This window comes from Neolamprologus brichardi, chromosome 16 (assembly GCF_056152115.1).
Source record: "Neolamprologus brichardi isolate AB-2024 chromosome 16, ASM5615211v1, whole genome shotgun sequence".
Taxonomy (NCBI): Eukaryota; Metazoa; Chordata; class Actinopteri; order Cichliformes; family Cichlidae; genus Neolamprologus; species Neolamprologus brichardi.
In genome coordinates, this window is record NC_142119.1 from 1,984,666 (window position 1) to 2,004,654 (window position 19,989).

Below are 19,989 nucleotides of genomic sequence, written 5' to 3' on the forward strand. Positions count from 1 at the left end.
GAAGGGTTTTGATTCACAACTCAGATAAATATTTTTTGAGGTTACTGCTGTTCTTATTCGTGTTATTTCCCTTAAGAAAAAACTACCATCTTCCTTTCCAGCTCCATATTTTTAATTTGGGAAATTCAGTTCAAAATAGTCCTTATCTGTCTTATAGCTGGGCCTTGGGCGAGCCCCTCAGTTCATCCAGTGTACACTCTTGTATCGACTCCCCTTAAAAGCCGCTCACAAAACAAAGTTAAAGAAAATAGGGAAAAATATATTAGGTGCCATTTAAGGCCTTTATCTTGTTTTAATCATAGCTCATCATGTCTGGTGTTTTATTTTGCCTTTATATTATCATTACATCATTTGATATCTGTTACATAAAGTGTTTGCTTGCGTCACAATTTCTGATCATAGTATAAAGCAGGCTGCACTTGAATGCATAACTTACAGTCCTGTCACACTCAAACAGTTTAAATGCACTTGATATGACTTTCTGTTCATGCACAGTCATGCAAAATTGTGGCAATATGATTTCTAATCAAATTGCCACAAGAGAGAGTCTAAGAGAAATAATGGCCATTAACATCAGGCTCTCAAACTGAACACATTGAGACTGCATCAATGTACAGAACATTTAGCTTCATAGAGGCGGTTTATTTTCAGTGTTTCTGCTTCAGATTATTTTAAGTTAAAGAAGCCTTTCAGTGGTAAAAGCATTTTGTACGTGCACTCCCAAGGGAGCCACCAACAATAAAATTTTAAAACGCCACCAGGAGAGAAGGCTGAGGCTAATCTTTTTCACTCACTCACTTTCCTCTTCCCTTTTTTCCCATTTGGTTTCTGGGCTTTTTTGTTTCCTTAGCACATTTCACAGGCATTTCCTCCAACAACAAGCCGTCCCATTTCTGAGTTACTATAGAAGCCATCCACTTTTTTTTCCCAGAGGCTGAAAACAACAGCTGTGTTCTGTAAAACCTTTCATGGACTGACAATTGCTATTTGAGAGGAGAGGAAGCACCTCCGTTCCAGTGGCTGACTTATTCAAATCACTCCTTCTGTGAACAACTGGGAAGATAAGGAAGCAGCCATATCTTATTAGGTGTAATCGTAATTGACAGGTATCCAAAAACAGATTAAGCGCACATGGGTTTATGTGTGCAACATACACAAGTATCAGTGTCTCATTTCTTTTGTTGCAGCAAAGTAGTGCTCAGCCTGCTGAAATGTAAAGGCAGAAAATATAATCTGCAGACAGTACAGCTGTGTGAAGCTTTTGAGGCTGTCAGTTATTGACAGATAAAAGAAATTATGTAGCAGAGCCACAAAGTTATTTTCCATTTTCTGACAAGAAAAATCTAGACTAGAAATATAAACTAAAATAATTATGGAACCAGCCATGTCTAACCATCAAGAAACTGGACAGTGTTATTGGTAAGGTTAGTGTCAGTGGCAACTTACTAAGAGCCAGCTCTTTATATAGACAGAAGGATTGTAAAAATTTAGTGTACACAGGGGCAACAGAGACTCACTTGCATGCAGCCAGCAGCACGTAGCTCAGTGGTGATGACGCTATCTGTAGGCAGAATACTGAAGACTTGAACAGAAAGGGGTTAACTGTATTTATGAGAAAGAAGAACTAGGCTAAAGGATAAATATCAGCACAAACATAGTTGTTGACACTGCCCCCTGGTGACAATATACAGCTACAACATCTAGACGTAGATCTGTCTTTCCAGAACTTTGTAGTTTTTGACTCTAATGGGACTGTAATTTATAAAAGGAGCTGTTTCATGTTTAAACTAGCGATAGCATCCCCGTGACCTTGTGTGATAAACACAATCACATATTGTCACAAGTTTAGAAATGCATTCCATTAATATCTTTTGTCCCACTGTATGTATTCTTAGGAAATAAAAGGTAAATAACTGGTCTGAGCTGAAAATAGTTGGATGGATATATATGGATATATCTTCTAAATGTCACAATAAGAAAGTCTGTCAGGCAAAGATGTTAACCAAAAAGGTTACAACTATTTCTACTTGATGCGTCCTACATAAACATAAACTCATTTTATCAGTGTCGTGACTGCGCTTTGCCCTGGATCCTGGAAATGATGCCTCAGATTGTGTCTTGATTGAATTCTGGAGATTTTTCTGGAATATTTTGATTGAAGTGACATGTTGGATCATTTTCTTTCATTTGAATTCCAACATTTGGTGAGTTTTTCAGAAATGGTTCCCATCAGCTGAACCCGGACATGCCTCACTATGTCTGTTTAAATCTATCTGAAGTTGTTCTGGAGGCAAATATATGCACAACGCCTTACTGAAATAGTTTATGCATATTTGTATTTATTTTTTCATCTTTTCCATCATTTAATTGTTGCATCTTTTCAAGTCTGAAATGAATCATGCTAACCAATACTGAACTTTTCTTGATGTGATAAATGCAAACTGTTAAATGGGACATTACTCATGCCAGGAGGTGTGGAAGTGTGATGGTTTTTGGCTCAGCATCACAGTGGGTCCAAATCACCTCAGTGCTCATATAATGGATTTAGTTTCACGCCCCTTTTATCCAGGCAGTGTGCTTAATTGGTAGGATTGGTGAAAAGAAAGATCTCAAAGCTGTAGAATGGCCAGTTTGATGCTAAAAATACACATTTGAAAAGTAATTTCCATTTGCTCCCAGTCAAGGGGTTTAGGCACCATCTGGTGTTCCTAATAAGTTCATAATGATTCATTACCTGCTTTAGTTACACTCTTGAATAGTTATGAGATGAGACTTCACACAGCATCACTTCAGGACCTTAATATTGCTAAACCCACCAAGGTAACAAAACTACTGTTCAAGAAGGCACTGACTGTGGGATTAATTCAGTGTGCTTCCATTGTACATGAATGAAGATGGATCAAACAGCATTCGTTATGCACGTCCTTTTATTATCTGCTCTGGAGAACCGCTGGCAGCACAAGGACTACTCCCACCAGCCTTAGTCCAACACAGAAGAGTTGAAATACAAGTGAACCCACTGATCCCAGGACACAATCCTCTCAGAGAGCAGCTGAATAATGTTGAGGACCACCACAGCAGCAATCTGGCTAGTGGGCCAGGCAATAGGGATCACGCAAGACACGAAGCACCAGGGCTAGCTGGTTAGCGGCTACTGACTAACAAAATAAGAGTGAGAGGGTGAGAGTGTATTGGTTAACAAGTTTATTTCGAGACAGGGACGAGATACAAAACTATGCCCAACTGAACAAGCAGATCCATCCATTTGGCTGATTCCTTGAATAAGTGAGTGGCAAGAAGAAATTTTTAATCTCCTGACAAATAAGGTGACTTTTATTGTGTGATACAGATGGTGCAAGAAGTCTGTGCTTCAGTTTTGTTGAGTAAAATTCTGTTATTTCATTAGTCTGTTCCTTACCACTAATTAACATGCACAAGTCGGTTATTTTCCTCCTAAAATGCCAACTTTGAGGCTTTGAAACCAACGGGTGATGAAATGGTGGCTCCATACATCTTTTATAAACCCTCCAATGATCTGATTTTAGCTGAACAATGAAAGCAATTAGTGTGGAAAATGAAAAGTAAAAAAAAAAAAAACATTTGAGAAATTGAGGTGTTTTTAGCTTGTATGATTCTTATCCTTTTACTTTATTTCACTTTGTGTTCTTTCTATGCAATAGCAGGTATTGCAATATATGAAATACCTCATACAGATTGAATCTGCAAGGTTTCAGTTATATACTGTAGCTCAATTTGTGTTTTGCCCATGAAGTTATCAAAATAGCATAACCATGAATGGGTCTATCTAACTTAACTTATTTCACAGTCCGTGCTTCCCCCTTAACAAATTACCCTGCTGCTGCTGGCACCACTCCCCCCCTGACCCAGATTCACACTGAACACTTTGTAAATAATAATCCAGTTTGTCCATTCAGAGTCTGCACACGATGAGGGAAACACATCTATACATCAGGACTGAGACATGTGCCTCAGTAGCTTGGCTCCCCAGAGTGAGATCCTGTCCCCTGAGTGAAATCTGGAGTCGGCCCACTCTCTGCCTCTGCAGCTCTGCTCCCTCCCCGCACTCTAAGTCTGGATGAAATTCACAGCTTGCAGACACAGCTTTGTTCTATTTTCATACAGCCATGGCATCCTCTACATTTCTCCCTTTGACAACTTTTTTACATTTCTTCTTACTCTCTTGCCATCCGTTGCTCTCAAACATGTCAGTACTTTCTTTTACCACGTTTTAAGTATTGGCATTTGTCTCCCTACACTAATAAGCTCATTAACAGCAACTATTTATGGAGAGATGAAAGACATGCAGGACAAAAATAATTAAATGGAGAAGACACATTTTACTATGGTGAAACACAAAGTAAATCTTTTTCTGATATTTTTTTGTGATCATTGAAAACCTCTTCCTGTCTAACAGCACGTAGAGGAGACCTGCATGTTTTCCATTCAGTGCACCGAGTCTCATCCACATTGTCAGGAATTATACAACCTCACCTTCAGATATTCAAATGCTTCGGTGTAATTACACCATGGACTGTTTAAAAGACCTGACATTTCAGGAATTTTGAAAGGAAACAAATTATCATAATTACAGTTTGAATCTGCACAAAATTTAATGACAGCTCAAAATAATTAATTTGTTTGGGGGGGGGGGGGGGGGGGGAAGAGTTGGTGTGACCTAGTTTAGAAAGTTTGTTGTTTTCTATAGGATGCTGTTTGTGTAACAATGCATCACTCCTGAAAATAAATAATTTTAAGGGGCTCACAATTAATGGCACTCCAGCCTTCACTGCTTTGACAAGAGAGCATGAGAGAGCATTTTCAGGTCAGCTTACCTGTTCATAAACCTTTTTTTTTAATTTTCTTTCTCTTCTGCAAATATTAAAGGTCATTATCAGCAATAAATTATTATTCTGCAGCTGATGATTTACCTGATAAAAGGAACATTGATGTTTTTAAGCATTTCATTATCATTTCTAATTATATTCTAAGGTTTGGAATGAGGTCATTCAGAGTGGCCCAATTTCCTAAAAGTTAACAAATACATAAAAGTGATAGAATGTGTCGTAACTAGAGACGGGCAGTAACGCGTTACTGTAATCTGATTACTTTTTTCAAGTAACGAGTAAAGTAAGGGATTACTATTGCAAAAACGGTAATTAGATTACCGTTACTTTCCCGTAGGAACGCTGCGTTACTGCGTTACTAAAACCGTGATTTTTTTGCAAGAATGTCTCATGACATAACTCATGACGTAAGCGAGTGCGACGTTCGTGACAACAGCTGTGTGCAGATCAACAATGGATCATATATCGAGTGCAGAGAGAGTATGAGCGTGCAGCGTTTAAAGCGTGGAAGTACTGACCTTACTTTGAGTTTGATTCCATAAAAAGTGACAAAAACATTAGTGTCCGTTGTGCGTGGGAAGAAAACTTCTTTTTACAGCGAAAAAAACCCTAAACTTCCAAACAAGCACCGAGTAGCTACGACGTAATGGGAAACTCACAGAAACTCGCGGATTCTTCAACTGACCGCTGCACACCTGCACCAGGGTAAACCTCCGCCTACACCACTCCTGCTTTAAAGGTGAAAATAGAGCAACAGGACCGCTAGTCTTTGACTTTATTTATTTTCTGCTGTGTTTTACTTGCATCTATTTGAAAGACTGAGTGTAAACACAAAAAATATTTTATTTTATGTGCTGGAATGTGCAGAAAATAGGTTTAAATGTTAAACTAATTTCTTCAAGTCAGAGAATGTTGCATATAATTAAATTTTTGCTTGATGCATAAAGTTAAAAGATTAAAACTAATAAAACAAGTTTTAAAAAGAGACTTTTCCATTTGATTACATTTTGTATGATGGATTATGCAGAAAAAGTAGAATTGGGCTGAAAGATCTATCACTTTATCACCTATTCAGGTTGTAAATCGTGTTTTTAAAAGTAATCCATTACTTTTAAAAATAAGTAATCAGTAAAGTAACGGGATTACTTTTTTTGGGAATCAGTAATTAGTTACTGATTACTTTTTTTAAGTAACTTGACCAACACTGGTCATAATACAGTTGACCATTTGTTTTGCTTTTTTCATTTCTTGTTTCAGCATTGGCTGTTTGTTCACTTCCTGTGTTGCTTCGGTAGATGTTTTTCTTATTTCTTTTTGTTGTTGTTGCTGCTATAATTTTTCTTTCCTCCTTCGTGTCTGTTTAACCTGCCATCATTCCTTGCACCTCCAAATTACTTTCACAAACCTATTTATACCATCTTGTTTGTCATCCTTGAGCCAGTCCATCATTTATAAATAGTCCTGCCTTCCATTTGTCAAAGTGTCTGCTATGCTCCTCTCTTTTATTTCTGCCTTGCTTTGCTTCTGTGTGGTTTCTGTTCTCTTTATCATCTTTGTATTTTGGTTTTGTTGAACTTTGTCTCAACAAAAGTTTGCCTTTAGTTAAATATTCAGCTTTATCTCTACAGTATATTTAAAAAAAATGTATACTTTCATAATTTAAGTTACAAAAAACCAGTAAAATGGAAAAGTATGTATAGCTCTACATTTGCCACATCCTAAAGGTTTATAATGTTCTAATAAATTGCATGGCTGAAAATGATTGACAGGTGGAATCTTTCTTATTTAACCTTCTGAAACCTGATATCCCAGGTCTCATGTCCTCTTTGTATGATAGCAACATGCACTCAAATAGCAAAAAGCTTTATAAGACCTTTAGAAAATAAAAGTGCCTGGATTGTTATGAGTCTGGCAAGGAAATTGTGAAATTCTACCAGGATATTCTGGCTCAGCAACACAGTAGCAAAGCAAACGGTCTGATGCAAAACAAAGAGCTCCTAAATTTTATCACAGCATCTGCAGGGTCAAAGTACATGTGTCTACAATCAGTAAGAGGCTGCACCAATTTGACCTGCACAGGAAGCGTTCCAGGAAAGTCTTTGCTGGCCAAAAACAATGAAACACTACAGTTTGCTAGAGAACATACAGAGAAAGAGTGGACAAAGATTTTGTATTTATTCATTGGCCACACGAATGGTTGATCTGTTTGATGCTGGCCAAAGACCAACTGGTTAACTGGTGCAAATGTTCTGGTTTTGGTTGATTAATATCTGAAAATGAAAGCTGATAGGATCACAATCCAGTTTAAAGGTCCATATCTAGTTCAGACCACCAAAAAAAGGTTCCAAAAGAAAACATGGTTATGGAGTTTGTTAAGTCCAACAGAATGTGAACAATATCACAGCAATCTAGAAGTCCAAGACTACTTCCCACTTCCTATTAAGCCCATTTTATAGACTCTTTTATACTTCATGCCAGTTCAAATGAAACATTTAAAACTGAAAGTGGTATTATGGCTCAATAACGGCTCAATAAGTGTTATATAACTATATAACTAATCAGTTTGATTCAATCAGTAGCTAGCTGAATACATTTATTCATATATTTATACATTTATGACCTTGTTTCCTTCCATTTCTCTCTGTGGCTTCTACATACCAGCAGCACAGTGAACACAGTAGGCACACGTACAATCTTTAGGTTGCCAAACCTTTAATTCAATTCAATTCAGTTTTATTTATATAGCGCCAAATCACAACAACAGTCACCTCAAGGCGCTTTATATTGCACAGTAAATCGTGCAATAATAGATACAGAGAAAAGCCAACAATCATATGACCCCCTATGAGCAGCACTTTGGCGACAGTGGGAAGGAAAAACTCCCTTTTAACAGGAAGAAACCTCCGGCAGAACCAGGCTCAGGGAGGGGCGGGGCCATCTGCTGCGACCGGTTGGGGTGAGAGAAAGAAGACAGGATAAAGACATGCTGTGGAATCTTTAAACAGATAATATCTGCCTCTTCCTTCTGGTTTATGCTCAAACCAAAAAATTTCACGACATTATAAAGACACCTTCTTGGGTTGGCTAATGTCCCAGTATCTGTGCCCTACTTTCTGAATTCATCTGTTATTTGTAGTGATTGTAAGTGATTTCCTCACCACATAGACTGCATGCAAAATATACACTCAGTCACCACAAGTCTCAGTGTCACATGTCACGAGAAAAGGATGGATCTGACTGAAAAACTGAAGGATATTGCACAACCATATCAAGTCAAAAACTCACAACATACCCTGCTTTTCTCTTCAGACTTGAACAGGGGCCACAAACATTATGCAAATTGCAAATAAACCTATAAATTCATCAAGACAGTGTTTCCTGAAGTCATCGATCAAGTGAGTTGAGGGCCGACCTATAGGGATGCAACGATACCAATTTTTTCAAACCGATCCGATACCGATACTTGGATCTGAGTACTTGCCGATACAGAGTACAAAAACCGATACTTCTAACACACACACACACACACACACACACACACACACACACACACACACACACACACAAATGCAATGAATTGGAAGACAGGTTTTATTTATTCTCTGCCGATAATAAATAATATCAATTTCAAGTGAAAAATAAGCACTTCTGTTAAATTATTGCAGAGTCTCAACATTGTAATTTAACAAAATATCACTGAACTATTGGCACTGTCTCGAGCTTTCAGAATAATAAATAAACACTTCTGTTTGGAATAAAATAAATACAAATTAGGTTTGAGAATAAAATTAACTTTTAAATTGTTGCAGAGTGTCCATATTGTAAACAAACAAACAAAATAACGAAAGTATTTGGCGACGAACTCCTCATCTGCCCGTGGATCATCAGTCCACTGTGCCATTAAACCGAGGACTGACATCGCGCACACACTGCTTGTCTTTACCTCTTCAGAAAGTTTTGGCACCATTATCTCCCTGATGTGTGGGCGGCTGGGAATTTCATATCGCGGCTCGAGTATGCTGAGAAGACGGTGCAATCCTATGTTTTCCACGGCCGGCATTGGCTGGTCATCCAGAGCGATAAAATGAGTCAGAGCCTCTGTTATTTTAACTGCCCGTGGATTTTCTCTTGACATTTTTCTTTGCTTTTCCAAAACCTGAGTTAAAGTTGGCTGTTCCACACTGCTGACATTTTGTTTAGCCTAGCTACAGCAGCCTCCAGTTTCTCTTTTTTATCTGGAGCCGCCAGTCTCACTCGCCTAACCCTGTGCCTGTTTAGCGCAGGATGTCCCCCTAGTGGCCAATCTAAAAAACTACAACAGAAATGACAAGCCACCCTCTGATTAATGAAATAAGTTGGTATCGGTTCATGGTATCGGTTAACTTTTACGAGTATGAGTACACACACATTTTACAGTATCAGCCCCGATATCCGATACCAGTATCGGTATCGGTGCATCCCTACCGACCTATATACAACCGAACCTCTTGGAAACCAGAGACATTGCCCCCTGCTGGCCATTAGAAAGATCCATCCACTTGAGCTCCACTTTACAGACCCAGAAGCTTTATGAATCTTTTGTATAGTTTCTGCTGTATATCAGCATCATCATTACCTTCTGGTTATTCGCAATGCAATCATTAATTAAATATACAGAAATAACTGAGGAAGAAATCAGAACGAGCACCTGCAGGGAGGAAATCACTAAATTATGTTGAGCAACACTTTTTAAATTAGCATTATTTAAAGATGAAATGGCATATGAATAAAAAGTCAGTGTGCGTGTTACCACTTTGTTTTGCCCTTTGTGTGTCATTTCACCACAAAACTGATACCCTGACCTTTTCTAAACTCCCATGACGTCTGTTGTACATTTAACAATGTTGCTACAGTTGCTCCCTGGTCTCATACTGCCAGGCATCTTAAGAGATTGTTGACCTTTTCACACTTGCCCTTTATCAACGCGCTGCCTCCAGGTCAGCCTTTCATCAAACAGTACTCAGAGAGACCTAATCACACTGATCTGCTCATTGATTGCCTTATTGGCTCCTTGCTTTTTGTCTTGTAATCAATATATCCAAACCTGCCCTCCATTCAAGAATGACATCAGAGGGTCACTAGATTTCATTAGATTTTACACTCCTGCAGGGACGGTCCAGTCACATTTTCAGTGTCTTTGTTACCAGTTTTGCTGTTACTGAAGCAGAAATCCAGACACAAAAAGAGGGCCCTCTTCTGCTGCACTCCTGTCTGCAATAATACTCTATTGCCCATTAGCAGCTTTAGCATTTTATAAATCCAATTCACAAGTATTGGATGACTGTTAACAGCTATATATGAACACTACATTTTACGGCATCGACTTTCAGCATGCTTTTGTTTTGGGCTGAAACAGTTTTCTACTCCGTTTGAACACAAAATCAAAGCATTGTACCAAACTGTGTCCTGTCTTGTGATTGACGGGAAGAGGTGTCGCCCCTTGCTGAATGCTTGCCTGATTGCTGAGTTTGGCTTCCAGGATTTCCAGAGGGGGCAACTGCAAAGCGTTCAATTAGGCTACATGCCTCACTGCCTCTCTTAAAAGAGCAGAAGAAAATGGATATAGAAGCTCTGGAGCTTTGAAGGTTTTTATTTATTTAATTCAAACGCCTATTAAGGGGGAAAGAATGTCAAAATTGAGATGCCAAAATTACTCCGAAGACCAACTGCAACCGCTGTAAATAACTGTCTATGAATCTTAGATGCAAACCTGGCAGCTTATTTGTGTCACAGTTTCAAGAGCTGTCGCCATTGCTGTGGCAGCAGAGTGGAACTGAACTCTGGCAGGGAAAGCAAACATGTTTGTGTCGATGGCAGTTTGCAGTCAGCCTCATCGACAGATAAAGGTGGACTGTGTAAAATGTGGAAGCGCCTCATAACACAGATTCCCACATAGTAGTCAAATTGAATTGCTGCTCACATGCACTCCACAGTTTCATTTCTCCAACCCCAAAAGAAAACAGCTTTACGCACTCTATGGGATGAGACCCATACTTCGAAAGCACAGTAACTCTGAGACTGACATCAACAAAACATACTCTATATCACTAACATATTAGTGTTAAATTGTCCCGTAATGAAAACTAAAAAAATATTATTTATGTACTTCTTGTTAGTACTGTCAAAAATGTCCAAAGGCATATTTGGTCATTCATTCAAAAAGTCCGACACAGCTTTGGACCATCTGAATACTGCACATCTGCAAATGTAAAAGATGTAACTACTCATACAAATGATAGAAGGTATCATTTAAAAAAATAATGTGGGATCCATGAAGCTTTTCCCACTAGTCAATTCATAAAGCTTATTCAGTGTCTAATCAACTTTAAGGTTCCACAGTTTTGCCATCTACTAAAAAAAACCCCAAAGATAAATTTCCAGACTGTGCAACTTCCTCTCTCAGGAACCGAGTTACATTCCTCATCGCTTTTGTCCTGTGCATTCATTTTAATTTACTTATGATCTTATTCTTCAGGAAAAAAAAGTATATTGACAAAATAGGTGGCGAAAGATATCGGTCAAATAAATGAACACTGCCAATCACTGAATTTAACTGAGGTTTCAGCAGCAATTTAATACTTTGGCCGCTCGTATGAAAGTTTCTAAAACAAGAGAGGGTAATGAAATCAGTGCAGCTTTCTACCACGCATGTTTCATTATAATTAATTTTAACTGAGTTTAACTGAAGTTTGTGCATTTAGATGAGACGTGGTCTGAGATGAGGAGACAGTACAATAAAACAAGATTTCAGACCCTGGGACTTGCTTCTATAATAACATAGACTGTATATGCAGAGATGGACACGGCCATTGTAGAGCATCGAGGTAAACAATTTGTCCATCACCATTTCAATGTTTTGAAAGCAGACTTCTATTCCATCATGTCTTTTCCACATTAACTTTACATTTAAGATGTATCTATCTCTCTTCTATACACAGTCCATGTATAACACCACATTGGGTTAAAATGTTATTTCCTTCCTATCTTAACCAAGGATTTAACCTAATCCAAGACTTGATAGGAAATTGCTGTAATATGGCACCCAGATAACATGTAATCAACATGCAAAGAGAAAAACACTCATGGCTTGCCCTCTAGACAATGGCACAATCTATCAGAATTGCCTTTCTGCTTTCCACCTGTCTTCTTAGCTTTGTGCCTCATGCGCCTCACAGAGCCAAGCATGGAGAGCTGCTGGGAAACTGCAATCACAATCATCTCCTTTCAGAGCAAGACTCAGATCGGCTCTCCAGCTGTTTCCCCAATTACAACTTTTTCACTGGCACTGACACCAGAAGATCCAAGCAATATTAAAACGAAGGCTGCTTCGATACTTCAATAAAAATACTCCGTGAATACTGAAGTAGTAATATTGAAGTTATAAAAATTGTCTTTTGAATTAGTCCGTTTTTGTTTGTCTTTTTGTGGAGCAGTAAAAATGAAGTTGTGGAAATGGAAGTTGAACAGGGCTTACCACGTTCACATACATCTGATGACAAACCCACTTTCTTATCCCGTCTTTGTTGTTTGTTTCTCCAATTACAATAATCTCATGGAATATAAGGAGCTTACAGACAACAAGCCAACAATACAGCTGGCAGGGGTTGAGTAAGAGTTGAATCAATTTCAAGGTTTTTTTTTTCTCATGACTTCATCATGTGGACAGCAGCCAGCGTTGTACACAAAGCTGACAGCTGGATTCATCCTAAGCTGCATCTCTGCGGTCTTTCAATAGCAATTGAAATCCTGTTGTAGACTTTCTGTCTACACCCATACATTCTGAAAATGAAGAAACACAACAACTTGTCTAATATTATGAAGCATCAGTAAAACTACAGTCCTTTGCTGTCCCAAAAGTTTTGAGCAGTTAAAAAATCGGTCAATCATTTGCAAAAAGCAAGCATGCTCAAAATCTGCTTATTTTTTAATTCCACTCTTAAATATTCTTGCATAAAATTTAATAGTGTCATGTCACATTAAATGTTTAAGAATGCCATTCTGCATTCCCTTAGAGGATTTTCTGGTGTTTAATTCATGTCTGTTGGGTGAATCTGTGGTTTGTGCATGCACATAGAGCAACTTTGATAAAGCTTCAAGAGTTTTCACAGTTGACTGAATGTCTGAACACCCCTAGAGAGCTTGGTACGGTGTCAGAGACGCCTTTCCATATGTTGGTTTTGGTGAAAAGGTCTTGTTCATGTATTCTCCTGAAACATTCTCTGCAGGGAGTAAGTGAACAAGAGCCCGACTGTTCTGCCCATCTGTCCCACAGTGGGGACTCGCTTTGGTGCCTGGGTGTTTCTCAGGTGAGCACTAATGTTCCAAGAGGTTTTCCCTTGAATTACACACCAGACTATCTCTAAAAGAAGCATTGTTGCTCTGCATGCTTCATTGGAGGGATCCAGAAGTCTGCTGTATTTCAGCTGAACTTGTCATTCTTTGTATGTATTTGTATTTGTATTATTCATACATACAAAGCCTCTGTCCAGGAATCTCTCACCTTTCCCACACTGGAGGAAATAAAATAAAGCTCTATGAGTAGGATTTGGATTGGCATCCTAAATAATAAATAAATATCCCATTTAACATCCTCGCAGCAGCTGTCTGATGTGGGAACAGGCAGGGCTCACTGCCCTTGTGAAACTGATGTTTCTGATGTTGTTGACTTTATGGATTTTATATCTGATACTTAACAGCAGGGTAGGGCTTTGGCTAATTTATTTATATATTTGCTCTAGGCGAATAAGTTGGGTGATTACTCTCTAAAAATTGAGAAAGTAATGGCTGGGTCAAAAAACTTTTAATATAAAAGATTTTTGTTTAAGCAGCTGGGAATGGGACTGAAAAAGCCTTCCACCTCTCCTCAATCCACAAAGCTCCAGACCCCAATTTTTATAACACGGGCGGTAAGTCCACAGATGTACAGAGCCATGCAGCTCTCGGGCACTCTCAAATGAGAACTTACACTTTGCCTGGCCCTCTCACCCAGGACCAGATTGCCTGAGAAGACTCTGTCTCCCAGAAAAACTGGAACATGTGGCCTGGGAGAAGGATGGATAAGAGACATTTGACTATCAGTGGTCTATACGTGAGATAGATATAAAGAAAGAGAGAGAGAAAGAGGTAGCTTTGGGCACAGAGTATCTGAAGTACAATCACAGTATAATGATTTGCATCAAATTCTGCAGGTTTTCTTCTTGTACCACTGCAACATGAAGCGCAGTCCAGGAAATTCAGTTTGATTAACAGATCGGTAGAAAATCTCTGCTTACACTGTGAACCATCATGCAGGCACAACTGATAGAACAGCTGGCTCACTCTGCATTTCCTTGGCATGAGCTGACATGTTGGCGCTCTTACTCAGTAGCTAGTTTGAACTTATTCCAATGAATATAAAGGGATACATTTTTTTTCATGCAGGGTAATGGTGGTCTAAATAAAACATTACTTAATTGCTCAGTTTATACATGCTAGCCTTTTTCACAACTGCATTTCAGCCTGTAGACAACACCTGCATGCAATAAGACAAATGTATAATTCAGCTAGATTCACAGATGGTACAAAGTCTGTGTAATGTCCAATTGCTTGCATTTGTTATGTAACTGTATTCACAACAAGCGAGCAGGAATCATGTGTTCTGCCTCCTGCACTGCCTGAACCAAAAGGAGTGTCCAGTAAGGAAAACACATCTGAACCTCACACTCTCTGTTTGGCAGAGAGAAGTGCGAGAAAGAATGACACAGTGATGCTCCTAAAGCTGTAATTTAAAAGTTATTTAGCCACTATCTATCTATCAATTACCTAACACAACGTACTACAAGAAAAAGCTTTTGTGTTTCTGTGCATGGAGTGAAACAGTGGAACAGTTTGAATATGGAATTAAAGCAAAGTCCAAACATAAAACAGTTCAAAAAGAGTTATAAAAATATGATCTCCTCAAACTATAAAGAAAGGGAAATTGTTGAAATTAAGTGAATGTCTCTATTTAAAAAATTTCATGATGTGATATTATAGTATATATTATATCAGAAATCTGTTCACTATTTTTATACAGATTATATCTGTAAGGAAGCTGACTAAATATTAACTGATAACTTATGGCAAAGGGGCGGGATTAAATAAGGGTGTACTTCTTCCCTTTCAACATGTAAATGAATCAGCAGTAGCAATATTGAAATGTATTGACTTTTGTATAGTATTTTTTTCTCTCTTATTTTCTTTACTAAATGTACCTGTATATTGTTTACATGTTTTAAATAAATGAGCAAACAAACAAACACAAATGGGTCTTCACTTACAGCATGTTGTTCTCATCTGTTTACATTTTGCAGCTGAATTCATCAGAAACAGCAAAAACACTTAAACAGCTGTTTGATTCTTCTGTATGTGCTGTGATTCGTAGAGCATACTTCCTTTGATGAGAAAGGGATTAAGGTGGTGAAGTTTAAGTGTGACTTCAGCAGAAGTTAAGGACAAATCCTCACATTGTTTTCTTTCTTTGGGTTTACAAGGAAAGATTAATGAATTTGTAGGTGTTTGAAGATGACTCGGCCACATCCAGACGCCTTCCTGACCGCTCCACTAATTACTGCACATGATGTCCTCCTTGTATATATTTACCTAGTTACTGTATATAATCTTTTCTCTCTCTTTTTGCACAGTCGAGGAGCATGTCACGACACATTTCACTGCGTGTACTTGTATAACTATGCACGTGACAAATAAAAGATCTTGAAACTTGAATCTTTTAATAACTAAGCAGCTACTTTAATTGATCAGATTTACCAATAATTTGTGGTTCTTTAATTTTTTCGATATGGTAATGCTTTCTAATCCACCCAACACATATTAGCCACTTAAGATTTATCATTAACAATACCTGTAAATAGATTTGTAAGTTTCCTAATCTAGTAAAGAGAGATAAAACAGACAAAAATGTAATAAAAACAATACAAAAAAGTTAAGCCAAACCCTAACAAATCATGCTGTGAGCATAAGGCAAACACCCACTGTTCCAAAATGCAGCATGTGCCTTTTATCTGCATCGTTCCCCACAGCAGATGGAGTCCAACCCCAGAGCACTTTTATATCCTGGTGACATATTTCTTTTGATAACAACATGCCTGCGAGGAAATCCAAACAAAGTAAGATAATGGAAATCTGCAGTTCACAAAAAAACTGTGTGATCATACACTTCAAGACTAAAGCTGGGATAAAAACGGATACGTAACACTTAGGAAGCTCTTTCTTAGCTGTGAGTCTTGCCTCAAGTATTTGGGTAGTCCACTGGGGATCATCAGTCTGGTAAACGCTTTATCTTTTGTTACACCAGGCTAATGAGAAATGTACATGTTAGCAGAGATTTTCTGGCATTTTTTTAAATGGGGCAGCATGTGGGGCCATCGCAAACTAGTAATAAGGTTCACAGGAACATGTAAAATTGCAATATATGCAATATATTCAGCAATTTTAGTTATGGACACAACACTGTCCTTGATAAACAAGTACTGACATGCTCAGTCACAAAATGGTTGCTGTGCTGATTCCTAAACTTCCAACACAAATCATAAAATCCAGTCTGGTAAATATATTCTAGTGAGTGCTGAAACTAAAGAACCATATCTAGCTGTTAAAAAGTCATCTTTCCAAAGTAAAGGGACCAAGCCACTGAGGGGTATATGAGGAAAAGTATGTACTTATTAACACTGAGTGAACGAATCGTTCTTTGATACTTTGATCCCCCAAACCTTTCATGTTTGCCCATTTCTGTACTGATTTGCATTGCCATCACAAGTCAGTATGAGACATTTTGAGTAATCCAAATGTAACATATGAGCAGACACAACTAATCGGTGTATGAACACTTGATCCAACAAGTGGTAAAAAAAAGAACACTTTCCAATAAGTTACAGCTTACACAGTCACATGATGTTTCCTTTCTTTGCTGGAAAATAAATCCCTAAGTTATTTTTCTGGGAAACTCTTAGTAAAAAAATCTCCATTAAGCAAAAAGACAGTGATTGGTGCCTCCTGGCAGTCGTGTGTTAAAGGCACTCAACAAGTAATCACAGCACTTTTGAGTTAGAGACTCAGAGACTCACACTCAGAATCTGTTTTCCAAAAACCCTTCATCTCTTCTCAATCCCCCACTCCAACTTCCTGGAATCAATACACATGATTGGGGACTTTTTAAAGAGAGGTTTTTTGCAGTGAAATAGTAAAAACAAGTAAACAAAACTAAATCCATGTAATGTTCAGGATGTTCAGAACCTATCTTTAGGATAACTCTCTGTCTCAAATGTACAGCTCACATACAATTTAATAGCCTGGACCAAAGGAGGCAAGAAAATGAACAACCATGAGCAATAACCCCGGGCAATGCATGCACATTTATTTCTCCAGCAAAGCCCAAGGGGGTGCAATGTCACAATTGTCCTCAATTTCCATTTTCTTTGCAGCTGGTTTTAATGGCCACTGAATGCTGGATGTAATGAGACAAGCAGAGACTGTAATATATAGCCAAGGTGAGTGAAATTAATGTCTGCTCCTCAGAGAGAACTCTACATTTTCAGCCACACTAGTAGTGTGAGTCTAGAAATAGAAACTTCACTTAGTTGGTCCGTTTGTTCATTAATCTGTCAGTCAAACACTTCCAGGGTGATGTCTCTGAATTGACTCGACTCACTGCTTCTATATATAGAACATAAGGAGCTAATGACATTGATCTACTGGCTATAAATGCATCACACTTTCAATTTGTTCAACATTTAATGTCCTGACACAGGACTGCTTTACAGCTCAGCATATCCCAAGCAGAACTGAATGACCTTTGACACATCCTGCACGGGTGGTGTGGATGGTTTCCCACAGATTTATATTGTGTCACTGGCAAGTATGGATGTGGTCATGTTGGATGTGCAAGCATGTGGAGAAAAAGGAGGTTCACATGCTTTCTTGAGCTGATCATCAAATAATTCCATTTAGCAATTTACCATAAAACAATATTTAATATATACAGTCTCTTCGGTATACCTCTCATGCTGCATTTGAACTGTCACTTTACAGTCTGCCAGGGGAAGTCCTTGTTTGTTTCTGCATTGTCCGTAAGCTTAGAACACGGGTATATGAAACAGTTCTCCACCTTCTGCAGGTTCTGGTTGGAGCAGACCTTCAGAAATGGAGAATAAGGACTATCACGGTCACCTGCATGCAGCCAGACATGCCCGTGGTCTGACAAAGACTCCGATTTAACAACAGGAGATTTAAGGCTAAAAAAGAATTTTCTGTTTCCTGTTGTATTATGCCATTTAAATGCCCCAGAACGGGTCCTTTCATGATCTCCATGTTCAAACAGAGAGGCTCAGTCTTAACAGAAGAACCTGTTAGAACATGCGAGGTCTTCTACAAGTCTGAGACTTTAATTTGTTCAGCTCTGTTCTTTGTCATTGTTCTTCTTGTAGTGCACTGTTTTTGTGCTATTATTCAGCTCACTTTGTTCTGTGTATCTCTTTGCTTCGAAATGCTGCCTTAATCCCTTTTCATGTCTCAAAGCAGTTTGAGCTGCTTTACTGTTGAACACTGCTGTAAAATAAACTTGAAAATTGTGAGGCTCATATTTATGCACACTGTGTGAACAGTTTATTCTTTGTTTGATATCATATCCTAATCACACCCTGTATTTATTTTTCCTGCAGCATAAAAGAATCTAACCGTGTATGCTGAGAGCACAAACATCCCTAAAGATAACGTCTGAGCTGACCTATAAACTTTAATGATATGTAGAAGGTTGCCGCACCTTCAGGCCACACTTACTGGCTATGAGACCTTTTTCACATTTCAGTTACTTCTGTTATCTGTTATGCAACAACCTCTCCTGTCTGACAAGCAAAATCTTTACTAAACACCTCTATACTACTAGGAAGCATCCCAAAAATAAGCCCAAAAATTCTGATAGCAAAGTCACTTTCACTTGTTTCACATCAGGAAGTTCTATTGCAGGCTTCGACTAAACTTTAATACTTGCTCTGACATCTTTGACTATATAGTTAAACTCCCATAAATCATTTAATTAAGTGGATGCACCCCAGAAGCCATTTATCCTGCTTTTTGGTTAATTCATTTATCCAACATGGTGTCTGCACTAAAGGAACACAGCTACCGATCATATCTCTAAACTCTGCCTGCAGGTATCACACCAAGTGACACCGAGTCTCCGTGTCATTTAAATGACTTTCAACTTTCTCCACGTGGCTCGATTTTAAGTTATAACTTATTCAAGCAGCTGTAAACTTCCAGATAAAAGTTCTATGCGTGTTTCTAAGTTTGGTAGTTAACCCACAGTGGGATGAGTAACAAATGCATCCTCAATCAGGCAACATGGACGAGATGAAGAAAAAGGAATTCGCTCCATCTCAGTCTTTGCTTACCTTTCCCTCCACTGAGTATCTCCGAGTGTGCTGCGCTGCTCCTGCGCTTTGGTTCATGTTTCAGCACCACGGACAGCTCCAGAAATAAAAAAGGATCCAAATCAGTCCGCAGATCGACAAACTGTAGCTGAGACTCCGCACAGACACCAACTGCCCGATACTTCACCGCTTTGCTTCAAGCTGTTTACTGGTTCGTCGTCTTCCCTGCGACACGCGTGGCTTCTCAGCAAATGATGCCTTGCGCGTAAAGACTTGCTCCGCTGGTGCGCCAGCTGTGAGTGAAAGCGGGCGACACAGCCCACTTATCCCTCACTCACCAAGATAACATAATAAGCTAGGAACAAGCTGTTAGTCGGACAATAAACATAAATATTAAAACTTATAATCCAGCAAAAATATGCTCTTTTCTGATAAACATAACCCGATACTGGACTTTACATGGCAGAGTTACAGGCACCGGAATTAAGCCCTTTCTAAAAACTGAGATAAAAGCTCGTCTTTGCATGGGGAGATTACGTAACATGATAAAACTGATTACAACAGCTTCCTGCATGTTTACAGAGCTGCACATCTGCATAAGACATTTTTATTCGTTTTTTTTAATTAACTGTTTTCTAGCTCCTTTATTTCACTTTCTTTTTCTTTTATCTCATTTTACT

General features: G+C 38.5%; 1 protein-coding gene across 1 annotated transcript in view; it reads right to left on the bottom strand.

Annotated features, from left to right (window-relative positions):
- LOC102797105 (inactive dipeptidyl peptidase 10) overlaps positions 1-19,539 on the bottom strand; it is a 134,239-nt gene extending 114,700 nt beyond the window's left edge. Inside the window, exon 1 of the mRNA XM_087829735.1 lies at positions 19,331-19,539. Within this exon, the coding sequence (XP_087685861.1) occupies positions 19,331-19,387 (57 nt within the window). The 5' untranslated portion in view covers positions 19,388-19,539. The remainder of the gene's footprint in view (positions 1-19,330) is intronic.
- Positions 19,540-19,989: the final 450 nt, after the last annotated feature.